General features: G+C 46.3%; 1 protein-coding gene across 12 annotated transcripts in view; it reads right to left on the bottom strand.

Annotated features, from left to right (window-relative positions):
* Nucleotides 1-13,027, bottom strand: part of CUX1 (cut like homeobox 1) — a 353,997-nt gene that overhangs the window by 139,664 nt on the left and 201,306 nt on the right. For all 12 annotated transcript variants that reach the window (XM_074345859.1, XM_074345857.1, XM_074345864.1 and 9 more), the window contains exon 4: nucleotides 11,493-11,571. In XM_074345859.1, coding sequence (XP_074201960.1) covers nucleotides 11,493-11,571 — 79 coding nt within the window. The remainder of the gene's footprint in view (nucleotides 1-11,492; nucleotides 11,572-13,027) is intronic.

Genomic DNA, 13,027 nt, shown 5'->3' with positions numbered 1-13,027 from the left:
TTGCCGATTAATAGTACAGTTAGATATAAAATCAGTATGGATACAAAGGACTTGGACAATACCATTGACAAACTTGACCTAATTGACATTTACAAAACACTACATTTAACAACTACAGACACACATTCTCTTCAAGGGCACATGGAACACTCACCAAGATAGAACATATACTGGGCCATAAAACAAGTCTCAATAAATTTAAAAGAACAGAAATCATACAAAGCACATCTTCTGATCACAGTGGAATAAATCAAAGCCCCTAAGTCTACACTTTAAGAAACTCAAGAAAGAAAAGCACGTTAAACCCAAAGTAAAACTGATAAGCTTCCAGCTGGACTGATCGAGCAAAGAAAAAAGAAAAAGGAGAGAATTCACAAATCCCAAGATCAGGAATGAAAAAAGGGACATAACTATACATTCTACAGATATTTAAAAGGTAATGAAATCTCATCAACAACATTATGCCAATAAATTTGATAATTTACATGAAATGGATCATTCCTTGAAAAAATTCCAAAACTGACTCAAGAAGAAATGAAAAATCTTAATAGCCTTCTACCTTAAAGAAGTTAAATCTGTATTAAAAACTCTGTAACAACAACAAAAAAAATCTGAGGCCTGGATGGCTTCACTGGTGAACTAGAGATGTTTTAAGGAAGAAGTAATAGCAATCTTACCTAAACCATTTCAGCACTTCACAACTCATTTTAGGAGACCAGCACTACTACCTTGATACCAAAATTCATAAAAAACATTAAAAGAAAAAAGAAAGGCAAAAAACTGCAGTGCCATACTCCTTACGAACTTAAATGCACAAATCCTTAATAAAAATTTCAGCAAATTAAATCCAGCAAATTCTAAAAAGCACAATGCATCATAAATAAGACTTACCCCAGGAAGGCAAAGTTGGTTTAACATTAGAAAATCAATCTATTTCACCACATTAAGAGAATGTGGAAGAAAATCATTTGATCATCTCAACAGATGCAGAAAAAAAAAAAAGGACAGAATTCAATACCCACTTATGACAAAAACTCTCAGCAAACTAGGAATATAAGGGAATTTTCCCAACCTTTTAAACCCCTACAGCTAATATCATACTTAATGGTGAAAGACTGAATGATTTCCCTAAGGTTGGGACCAGCACAAGGGTATTTGCTTTTTCTACTTCTTTTCAACATTGTACTGGAGGTCCTGGCCAGAAAAAAAGGAAGAAAAAGAAATATATGACATTACAGATTGGAAGTCAATATGGATATAAGAAACTTGAATAAAACAATCAATTTGACCTGTTATTCACAGAATATTCCCATCCAACAACTGTAAAGTACATAATCTCTTCAAGGGCACAAGGAACATTCAGGATAGAACATTCTAGGGAATCTCCAAAAATACTTTCACAACTAGTAAGTAAGTTTTAAAAGGTCACAAAGATAATATTATTATATAAAAATCCATCATATTTCTATTTAAAAGCAACAAAGAATTGGAAAAGAAAATTACAAAAAAAACCCATTCACTACAGCATCCAGAAACATGACCCACTTAGGGATAAATTGAACACAGTATGTGCCAGGCTTGTATGCTGAAAACTATAAAATACTACTGAGGGAAATTAAAGAAGACATAAAGAAATATACCATGTTTGGACTGGAATAATCAATAGTGTTGAGTTGTCAATTTTCCTCAAATTGACCTATAGATATAGTGAAATCCAGATCAAAATCCTGGCAGGCTTGTTTGTAAAAATTGACAAGTCAAGTCTAAAATTTACACAGAAACTAAATTAGCCAAAACAAGTTCGAAAAAGAAGACCAAAGATAAAGGACTTATACCACCTGATTTCAAGACTGATTATAAAGCTACAAGAATCAAGATAGTATGATATTAGTGTAAGGATAGACATACAGATCAATTAAATAAAATAAAAGGTCCAGAGAAAAACCCTTCACACATATACCATCCATTAATTTTCAATGAAACTCAACCCTTACCTCACACCATACATAAAAATTAACTCAAAATGTATCATAGGCCCACCTAAAAGGAAAGGATAAAACTATACAACTTCACTAAAAAAACATACAGGAGAAAAAAAATGTATGACCTTGGACTAGGCAATGATTTCTTAGAACATAAAAGGCAAGAACCAATAAAAGAAAAAAATTAATAAACTGGACTTTATTAAATTGAAAAACTGCTCTTCAAACGACAAGGAACTGGGAGAAAATAGTTTCAGTGCATACATTTGACAAAGGACTTGTATCTGGAATATATAAAAACTATAATTCAATAGTAAGCCAAACAACCCGTTTAAAAAAAATGGACAAAAGATTCAAACAGATACTTTAGAAGTGAAGATCTATGAAGGTCCAAAAGCACATGAAAAAATATTCAGCATCATTAGTCATCAAAAAAATGCAAGTTAAAACAATGAAATATGCTTTACATTCATATAACGTCTAAAACTGAAAAGACTGACAACACCGAATGGTGGAGTAAGACACGGAGTAACTGGAACTCCCACGTGGATTTGGGGGGGGTGGGCAGTGAATGGCTGGCTATGAATGGTTTAGATTTTCTCATAATAGTAACAAATGGAAACAATCCAAATGTCCATCACCATGTGGATGGGTAAGCAAATTGTTATATATCCACCTGGTGGAATACCACTCCCCAGTAAATGTGGATGAACAAACCCCAGCACTCCACGCTGAGTGAAGGAAGCCAGACGCGAGAGAGTACCTACCCAAGGGCTCCATTTATGCGAAATTCCAGAAATGACAAATCTAATCTAATCTAGACTGACAGAAAGCAGATCAGAGGTTGCTGGAGTTTGGGATCATAAGGGAACTTTCAAGGTGGTAGAAATGTTCTGTATCTTGGTTGTATGGTTGACCACACTGTCAAATTGTTCACTTAAACTAGATGTGTGTTATATGAAAATTATGCCTCAATGAGGTTGATTTTGAAATATAAATTTTTAGTGAGAGCAAAGCTTTTTTTGTACTGCTAATAAAATGTAAATTTTAAGTCTTTTCTAGTCTTCCACATCCTTTAATTCTCTTTTAGTGTATGATTTGCAATGTATTTCATATAGCATTATAATGACCCATGTACATCATTTAAATAAATAAGTTAACTGTTTATATTGGGAGTACAATTTTGAAATTTTTTTACTGTTGGGGGACATGAACAAAAGTAGCTCAAAGACCACTGACCTGGACCCGTGGGCTGCTGTGCAAAGGGACAGAGGAGGTGGGGTAAATTTGGCAAGAGGTAACGGAGGCTTGGATGAGGGGTGGCTGACAGGACGAATGGTGGAATTCAGGGTATATTCTGAAGTCTGGGTTAGCAGACTTATTGATAGACTGGCTGTAAGGTGGAGGGAGGGAAAGAAATTCAGGGCGACACCTGACTTTGTGGCTTAAGCAACTGTGTGAAAGGTGATGACATTTACCTCCGGGGTGGGGGTGGGGGCATCAGCTGCTGTCTGGGATCACGTGGAGTTTGAGAGCCTTGCAGACATCAGAGTCGCCCAGGAGAGAAGGTAAATGGAGAAGAGAAAGGGCCGAGGCGAGTCCCAGGGCATCCCACACTTGGGAGTCCTGCAGAAGGAGCGCGGGTCTGAGGAGGAGGGGAACCAGGTGGGAGGTGGGTTCAGCGGACAAAGTGACTCAGAGGAGAGAGCGGCCAGTGGGGGTGCTGCAAGGCTGTTTCTGTTGGGGCCGTGGGATGCTGGGGATGCTTCCGTATATGTTGTGAGGACTGCAAAGCCTAACGTCCCAAGATCCTAGCCTGCATGTGCACGGAGCCCCCGCCACCGGCCAGAGGGTGGATGTGCCCCCGTGAGCGCCATCCCCGAGATGACATCAGAGCGCGGCAGACGCTCCTTTTCGCCAGGGCACTCTAGGCTAATGTAATCATACGATTACATAATTAACCCAGCTGTCTCATTAAGAAAATCAACTGGAATTCAGGGCATAATTAGTCATACAGCAATTAGCATGCTGATGCACAAGTGATGAGAAGCTGTCTAGATAGCGAGTGTGCCAGGACCACCCCAGTCACCGCAAAGCGGGGAAGAGGCGACAACTGGCCCCCTACCCTCCATTGAGGATCCCCAGTCATCTCCAGTGAGTTTTCACGCTGGTCGGGGGGCAGGGACAGGGGTCCAGAGGGAGAGCCCTGCAGATGGGGCGGCAAGCGACTCAGACGCACATCTGGTCAGGTCAGCCTTTCTTTAAAATGTGTGTAGCTACTTCCTCAGCCTGCAAACACTTGGTGCAGAAAATGGAGCAGCTCCTTAGGCCCCAAGTTTGTTTTAAGTAACTGGCCGAGGAGGGTGGACAGGCTGCCTCCCTGTCTGGGTTGCAGTTACCCCAGCACTGGGCTGAGCGTGACTGTCCCCTGTCCCCAGAGGCTGCTTCGGACCAGCTCTGGTCCCACAGCCCAGCTCGGGGATCGGAGGGCATCTGCACCCAGTTTCATCCCACCGATGCAGCCCAGGTTCCTCTTCTGTCCCATTTTAGTGCTGGTGGTTGAGTCTCAAGTGTGAAGGAAGATGTTTCAGGAAGGTAAACTAAAAAACGTGCAAAAGGACTCCTGCCACTGGGGCTGGGAGGTTGAGTTCTCTCTGGAGGTCCCTGGGCACCAGGAGGCGGCCAATGGCGGGAGACCTTGAAGACACGGACTGGAGCAGCCTCCCAGGATCAGGCTGGGGCAGCCACACTTCACAGCCTTCAAAAATGCCACCAAGTTGCGTGTCGGTGAAAACCTCAGTATGAGAAGCAAGGGGTATTTCTAACTAAAATCATAAAATTCTGTCACTTTTTGCCAGGAGTCTTACTACACATCCCTAGGTCGGGGACAGACAGGGAAGAAGGAAAAAGACTGGGAAGAACAATGTTTTCTAGTTTTAACTGATAGCATATCCTCACTTAAACCTGCGCGATGGGCACAAAGGACCGGCTCCCTGTTTTATTCTCACAGAAAAGCATTAAAAAGCAGCTCTCAAAACTGATGACGTCTCTCTTTATTTCTGGATCCTCAAATGCAAGGCTGATGGGGACAGTCTCTAGCAGAGGTTTCCCTAAACCCCGATTTAAACCTCCCGCCCCAGCACCCTGGAGCAGGGGAATTTTGGCGTGGGTCCTGAACACAGAGCGGCCACAAAACAGCCTCACTTCTGTTAGTTCTCCTTTAAGACTTCCAAAATCTAACACCTTCTACTTCCGATCGCAGACCAGTTATCCTTGGGAAGTAAAGTAAGCGGAGTCAGTCATGAAACACTGAGTTCTAGCAGAGTTTCACGAGTCCATGAATATTTTATCTCCCTGGCAATGTGCTCCCGAAGATTTAAATCTTAAAATAAACCCTTCTGGGCTCTGCTTTTGTGGTTTGAGGGGTTTGGGTCTATAGGACCTAGACCACATCTTAGCGAGGGGTGAAAGATGACTCTTTCTGGGGGGAGCGGGGGGCACAGAGAGAGGCCAGGATGGGGTGAGAACCGGCAGACACTCTTCCCACAGACTCTGCAGCCAGAGCAGAGAGGTTCTGCAGCACCAATGCCCAGGTCACCAACCTCGTCTCCTTTCTAGGAACTGCTAAAAAAAAAATACCTTTGCTGAGATGTTTCTGGGACTGAAAAGGTCACAGCTGTGTTTTATACCAACGATTAAGTGTGGACAAAAACTCCACCGGCTACTGCTATGTTCTTATCTGTAATCTGTTACTAAGGGCTATTCAGAAACTGAGCGCAAGTTGAATATTTTACAAATTTATGCTTCCCTCCCTCTGCTGCCCGACTGTAGAGACAAATACATGCTCATTGTAAAAAAATCTGAGAAGTATCAAGAAGCAAGAGCAAGTCACCCACGCAAGGTTAATTCCTGGCAGATTATGCATACCATAATAACTCTACTCAGAACACAGTAAAATTCCAGTTATGCAAGGGCCTTTAAGAAGAGGTCATTCCAGAATATTTCTAGCTATCTGAAAGGGTCACACTTTAAGAGCAGAGACATTTATTCCTCCTTTCATTACAGTAAGGGAAGGGGGCTGCCTACTTAACCTGTTTAATTATGGGATGTTTTCTTAAAGGTACCTTACAGTCTCCTACCACCCAAGTAGGAGCCACCCGAGGGAGGGCAGGGGCCACATCTCAGGTGCATTTGCCTCTCGGGTGCGTGGTGCCGGGCCCGGCACACACTGGGCTGCCACATGTGTGAGTATGGCTTCTTGAACAGCGCACCTTGAACTTTTTCTTGCACAGCTGGGGTCACTGTGGTTGACGGTTGTTGAACTCTGCTCTCACTCACAAATACAGATTCCATCGCAGAGGGACGCTGGCCTGTCCAGGTGTCCTCACCAAGTCAGGCTGTTGGCAGACGCCTAATGATGCTTTTCCTCATGTGAGAAGCCATTAGTAAGTGAATTAATAATAAAAATCTCAAGCAGAGGTGTGTTAAAATAAAAAACGTAAATATTTGCAAGTGTAACTTATTCCTCTATGTTGATCATATACGTGAAGACAGAAAGTCTGTCTGTGATGAGAACTGCAGGTGAAGCCACCTAGATTAACGACAGAAAGTTGTGACTTTGAATCTGAATGTGAAACCTTCCTACTGCCTTGACGTCGACAATAAAGGTAAAGGCCACTTTCGACTAAACAACAAAGAGGGATGGTAACAGAGTTAGGGACAGGAGGCCAATCCTGCAAACTTTTTGTTGGTCTTCCCTTTAATTTTGTAAAACAGATGGAACCACATAAACAATATTGTTCTCCAGAGATGAAGAAGTAACGCTGTGTTAACTGCGTCCTGGGCCAAACTCCTGGTTGCTTTCCGCCAGCGTCCGCTCCCTTCCAGCTCCAGCCCCACCAGCCGAAACCAAGCAACCTCGTCCCTCCCTCCCCACATCACTTGGACCCCCTTCCCACCTACTGTCTAAACTGCAGTCAGGATGACCTTTTCTTTATTATGCAAGTGTGCTTATGTCATTTCTCTGCTGAAAATCCGTCAGTGGTTTGTCTCTTAAAAAGTGCAAAATGCTTCAAATCATCTAGCAGGCCACTTTCTGCCACACGGCTGTCTTCCCTGGACTCAACACGACTAGGAACAGAGCCCCCTACTACTGACGGCGTCGAGGTGTGGACGATGTAGGACGTGGCCACTCTCCTCACTGCCCTCTCTTCCTCTTGCCCCTCCTCCAACCTGGTCACTGCCCAGTCCTGCCAGATCTATGCTCTTGTAACCAATGGGCTCTGCCTTTGAAGCACTTAACCCTAAAATTCAATCACTGTCAGTGTAATTAGTTTCGGATGCCCACATTCCCACCAGATTCTCAAGTCCACGAGGACAGGAAGCTGTCTGGCTGACCTGCTCCCTGCTCCATCCCTGGTGCTCAGTTTGACTGAGACACAGCAAGGGGACCGCATCCCATGAGCTGACCAGGTCACCCCACGGAGAAGGGGGTCACAGCAGTGGAGGAGAGCATGCCTGGGCTAAAGAAGCAGGATATTTCTGATTAAAAAGCATCTTAAAATACTCTCAAACCGGACTAGGGACTGAGGAGCAATCTGGTGGCAAGTGAGAAAGCAGGTAAACATGGGGCCCTGACTATGGGAACAGTTCAGAGGATATATCAGCATAATTATGTATTTCAGTGTTTACTCAGTGTCTTTAATCCGAAGGAGCTTTGTGGAAGAAGAAGTAACATTCCTTGGGATTTTGGATGTGGAGGATGAAGAGGAGGGAGGAGCCAGGTGACCCCAGGGCTGCTTTTGCCCTGCACAGTGGAGTCACACCGCCAGAGGAGGGAAAGGGCCGGGGCGGAGGGGATCCCACGCTCGGGGCCAGGTGTGTGAAGCTCAGGATGCCAGGAGGACAGCTACTCAACCCAACACAGATTCTGGATGTCAGCCCGGCCACAAAAGCCCCAGGTTTCTGAAGAGCACGTGCTGGTTTGATGAAACCAGAACGCTGAGTGTCATATAAACGTCTCTGCAGGCAGGCAGATCTTTACAGAGCGGCACCAAAGCAAAAGGAGAGTTCAGAGAGCTGCTCAACTGCTCCAACTCCAGGAAAGAGACCTCTGTTCTCTTGCAATTTAACTGGTTAGAATGTTCCAGAGCGCTCTCCCTCAAAGGAAAGTGTCAATCTCAGGAGTAGGGTTCAATGTGAACAAAATTAAAGTGAGAAACCAAAAAACCTCAGGAAGCATCCTGAAGAGGATAATGTGGTCCATGCATTTATTCATTCACTTGACAAATATTTATGGAGTTTCTGCTACGTGACACGCACTGGGGGCGACACTAGGGACAGAGTTGGGGACAAGACCACACTGCCCCAGTCTCTGCCCAGCCAGAAAGGAAAAGAGCCACGTAGCAAGAAGTTGTAACAGAGGTAAACAAACATGGGTTTCGGGGAGTGGCCTGCGTGTGTGTGTGTGTGTGTGTGTGTGAGATAAGGGCACACCTAAGCCGGACCCGGGTGGTCCCGGGAAGCAGTGTCTCAACACGTTAAGCTGAGGAGTAGGAAGAGGTCAGCCGAGAAGGGGAGAAGGACCCATCCCTGCCGGCAGGAAACCTCGCATCCCGACACTGCAGACACCGCAGAGGTGGCCCGCGCTGCGGAGTGGAGGGCGGGGTTGGGATGGGGAGAAGTGGACGGACTCTGGGGACCTTCTGGGGGTAGAATGGCCAGGACCTGGTGACCCAGGGCTCTGGTGTGAGCAGGCAGGGGGCAGGCAGTGCCACTTGCTACGGGAGGGTGGGAGGGAGTTGCTTTTCTCTGGACACACTGGGTGGTTTTAGGGTGCCCCTCAGTCACCCTTGAGGGGATGTCCAGGAGGCTGCTGGATATGCAGGCTGATCCTCAGGAGTGGGAAGGGACTGAGACAAAGCTTTAAGAGCCACCAGCGTGACTCTCGGCGAATTCTATTGCCCAGGACTCCGGGGTGACTCTGGGTCAACAGACTCATTCAACGTGTCATGCCTGTGTCACTCCAGGCCCTGGTCCAGGTGCTGGGCACAGAGCGATAAAGCAAAGCGGCCTCAGGGAGCTTGCATCCTAGCAGGACCAGCAGACAAGAAACAAGAAAACACAAAAATGAAAAAAAGGCCCAGAAGTGTGGTGGGGGGTGGGGTGGGGCGGGGCTCTGGCTCCCCCCTCTTCCTGGGGCGGCTGGTCACCTCTTCCAGGGCCGTGGGGCACAGAGCCGAAATACCTGTCCCGTTATTTCCAAGCGCCTCCTCTGTTTTTCTGAGATAGTGTGCGACTGCTGTCTCTTGCAACTGGAACTTGGCACACCCACCCACATCTCTGGATGCAGCTGGATTGAAGCCTGGTGTACACAGACGGTTAAGGCCCCCAACTCCCTCCGGCTGTGTGACTGACCGTCAGTAAACGCACTGCTATTGACCAGACCCTTCCTATAAGCCTCTGCCACACGATTACTTCATCTGAGCGATAAGCAGACTTCAAAACACAGGTCGAGAGCTCTAAGCTCCATTCCTGCTTTTCAAGTACTTGCTAGATGTGTCAGACCACAGCATGTGTAAGAAATACCCGGGATGCGCAGGTAAAGGTGATCTACGTGGCATGCAAACATACTTTGATTTACTCTTATTATTATAGAAAAGATCAAACATGATTTGCTCCCACCACCTAAAATGAAAACTGCCAGCCCAAAATGATAATGACAAAGAATGTCTCCAACATAAGGGAAATGCTGATGGGACAATACTAAGTGGAAAAAGTAGCATATAACTATATACTTGGGTTATGATCAAAGTTCTATAAAAATTATATACATATATGATAAGGCCTGCTCAGGCGAAGAGGAGAATCGATGAGAAGAGTGGTCTCCTTTTTGTCTATGAGAAGTTAAGATGGAAAATAACTGTAGAAAGAGAAATCTAACAACTTGTTCACGTGGCTTCCCAGTGGAGAAACTTCACTAAGGGAAAAGCCCAGGGACAAACTGGACTTTCAAAAAGAGAGCGTAGGTTATATAGAAAACAGCAGCTCCGGGCTCCCTGAGGCTCTGGCAAAGGCAGAACAGGCCGGTCCCCTTTCAGCTGAGTCACCAACACAAAACCAGCACTTGCACAAGAAAATGCAAGTGGGCCCCCCAAGCTGCCGACACCTGAGGAACAGCACCCAGGCATCAGATGATCCATCTGCTGTGAAGCAGCTTCCACACGAGGTCAGAGTATTGGTCAGAGCATTCAGGAAACCCCTAGGTGGATACAAACTCCTGCAGAAAATCAAAAGGCTCAAATTTGGAACTAGGAGCTGGATAAGCTCCTAAGATAGCAAAAGCTTAGAACAAAGACAATCTCTCTCCATCACTAGGCTGCTCCTCTACTTTGCTCCATTACAGATGAGAATACCCAGGTTCAGAGGGGAAAAAGGACCGTGACCAAGACCTCACAACAAGGCCCTGGCAGGAGAACCTGGATCTCCCTACTCCCTGTGCAAAGTGTCCAAAGTGCTTTCTGCTGCCCCTAGCTTGGTGTGGCCTCCATTAACCTTGGCTCCCAGAGGGAATAGCAAAGTCCTCAGTGGGCCTTTCAGAATAAAACACAGATACAAAGGAGACTTGTTTCTGCTTTGCTTTGTTAAAGTAGTTCTAGTAATGTCAGTGACGTACAGAGGATTCCTAAGAAGGGCAAGTGTGCAACTCTGATGGGTGAGGAGGGGAGGGTGGTGGTAATTTGGTTTCCTTGGTCAGCAGAGGACGACATTCAAGTAACTTTCCCAATTTTATGATCTGAGTCTTTCCAGGACTGAGCTGGGACCCATGTGATTGTGTCTATCACCTCCCCACAGATTCCAGGTGACTGGAACCCCTGAGAACAGAGGATCAATGGAACCAGTGGGCCCAAGGTGCTCTAAATTCTGCCTCACTTTTCTGAAATAAGGAATGGGAAGCCATTATCTCTCTGAATGCACAGCAAACATTATTAAAATTTTAACTCTTTAGTTCTTTCAAAAGGAAAAACAACCCACATACTTTGTAGTTAAACCACTTGCCCTTAGATATTAAGTGGAAGACTTGGCCAGAGGCCACCGGTTCCCTGGACGACCCGGGAGGGGACTGTGGCATTCCAGGCGCTCTATCAGGGCCGTTTCTGAACATGGAATTGGTCAGCCCAGACCCGTGAGCGTCCACGATGTCTGCACAGCACACACATGGCACTACTTCTTCTCAGTGAAATGTGCATTTTAAACCAAAGCTAAAGGTGGCCCCACAGATCTGAGTTTCTGTATCTACAAAGGAATCAACTGGAGTTTACTCACTGACTTTTGCAAACATGCATCTGATTTTCAAACCCATCCAAAGTCTGGGTTTTGGACAATGAATATTCCCAGAATTTCTCAGCTTCCTTGGGGAAGCTGCCTTAGGGAAGCTGCCAAGAATAATCCAGAAACCCACTGACTCTCCAGACACAGTGCCTGCAGGCACGCTACAAGTGCTGGGCTTACCTGGGACATCGATCAACCTTTTGTAGACATTCAAGAAGGCTGCCTCAGCTTCTTTGCTTCTTTTACTCAGTGCATCAATCTGAAAAGGGACGGAAGAAAGAGAAGAAAAACAAAGAGCTCAAAATTTGTCAAGAGGTAATTTACAAATCATTACACGTCTAGTGAGCTCCTAGGGCAAACAGGAGCCTGCCTGCTCCCTGAAAATGCCGGACAGCTGGGCCTTCAACCTGCTCAGAGCCAATGTCTGCAAGCACGCAAGCGGGAGGTGGTCCACGTGGGCCAGTCCGTGGGGGGAGCGAGGCAGAAGCAGTCCCATCACCCAGCGGAGCGGGGGCTCTCCACAGAGAACACGGGCTCTTTCCTTCTTCCACCAGCGCTAAGAGCGGACCACATGCCAGACTGCGCCGGACGTGGGGCAGAGAGGGACCGCGCTCAGTCCCAGGGGCTCGGGGTCCAGTAGGGGAACAGGCATGTAAACAAGCAACGAAATCCCAGCCGGGAAAGCGCTAGGTAAGAAGAGCCCTGGGGACACTGAGAAGGGGACATCAAGCAGGAAAGTAGGTGACATTTGAGCAGTCCTTGGGAGCTGCTCACCAGGGTAGGAAGGTGAGACAGGAAATGGGAGGAACACATTCAAACCCCAAAGATCTGAAATCTGGGGTCCATAGATCCTCTTGAAGAATTCTGTGAAGGCCAAGGCCCCTCCTCCTAGAACACACAGACACACACACGCACACACGGTTATATACTCTATTTTAGGACATTCACATATCCACGTGTATTCTGTCCATAGGATCCAGATTAAGAACTCGGATGGGGCTGTAACACACTGGAGAAAGTGGGGGCTGCTGGGGTGGAAACACGGATCCGTGGACGTGAGACCAGACAGGTCAGGCGTCAGTGCACATGGAGAAGGATGACCTTCACCGTCAGGGCCTGAGTCAGGGTGGAAGGAGGCAACCAATCCGAGGTTGTTGCCTCTGCCCAGGTGAGAACCACATGGGGCAGTGGTGGTGAGGATTGAGGGAAAGATGCCAATCTGAGAGACGAAGTCCAACTGAACTAATGTGCGACAAGGAGGAACCACGCATTCAGGACGGCGCCCAGATTTCTAGCTTAGGCAACGGCCAGTTCCTATGATGGTGGCCAGGATCGGTGTGTCTCGTGAACCAACCCAGCTGAGCTGGTTTCCCCCAGTGAAAAGTCCATTCATCAAAGAAAAGAGATGCGTGAAACTCTAAAGCATGCCGGACATACCCCCAAAGAGGCTCTGATGCTTGGGTGAACTCAGGATGCATTTTGCTCCTGTAACACATTTGCTGAGACAACACATCACTTTTTGCCCTTGAAGCAGGCAAGATGCTACATGCAAAGAGTTCGCTTTGGCTCAGGAAAAGGACACTAAATTATACAGTCCTCTGTCCCCTCACAGAATTATACTCTCTACCTCCAAAGTTATTAAAGAGGCAAGAGGATGTGGCATAATTACAGGGCCTCTCACCTGGGCCAACAAACAATTTGTTAAGGGCTGAGAG

Source organism: Camelus bactrianus, chromosome 18 (genome assembly GCF_048773025.1).
Source record: "Camelus bactrianus isolate YW-2024 breed Bactrian camel chromosome 18, ASM4877302v1, whole genome shotgun sequence".
Classification (NCBI taxonomy): Eukaryota; Metazoa; Chordata; class Mammalia; order Artiodactyla; family Camelidae; genus Camelus; species Camelus bactrianus.
The sequence above is the reverse complement of the archived record's forward strand: the minus strand, read 5'-3'. Positions and strand labels throughout refer to the sequence as shown.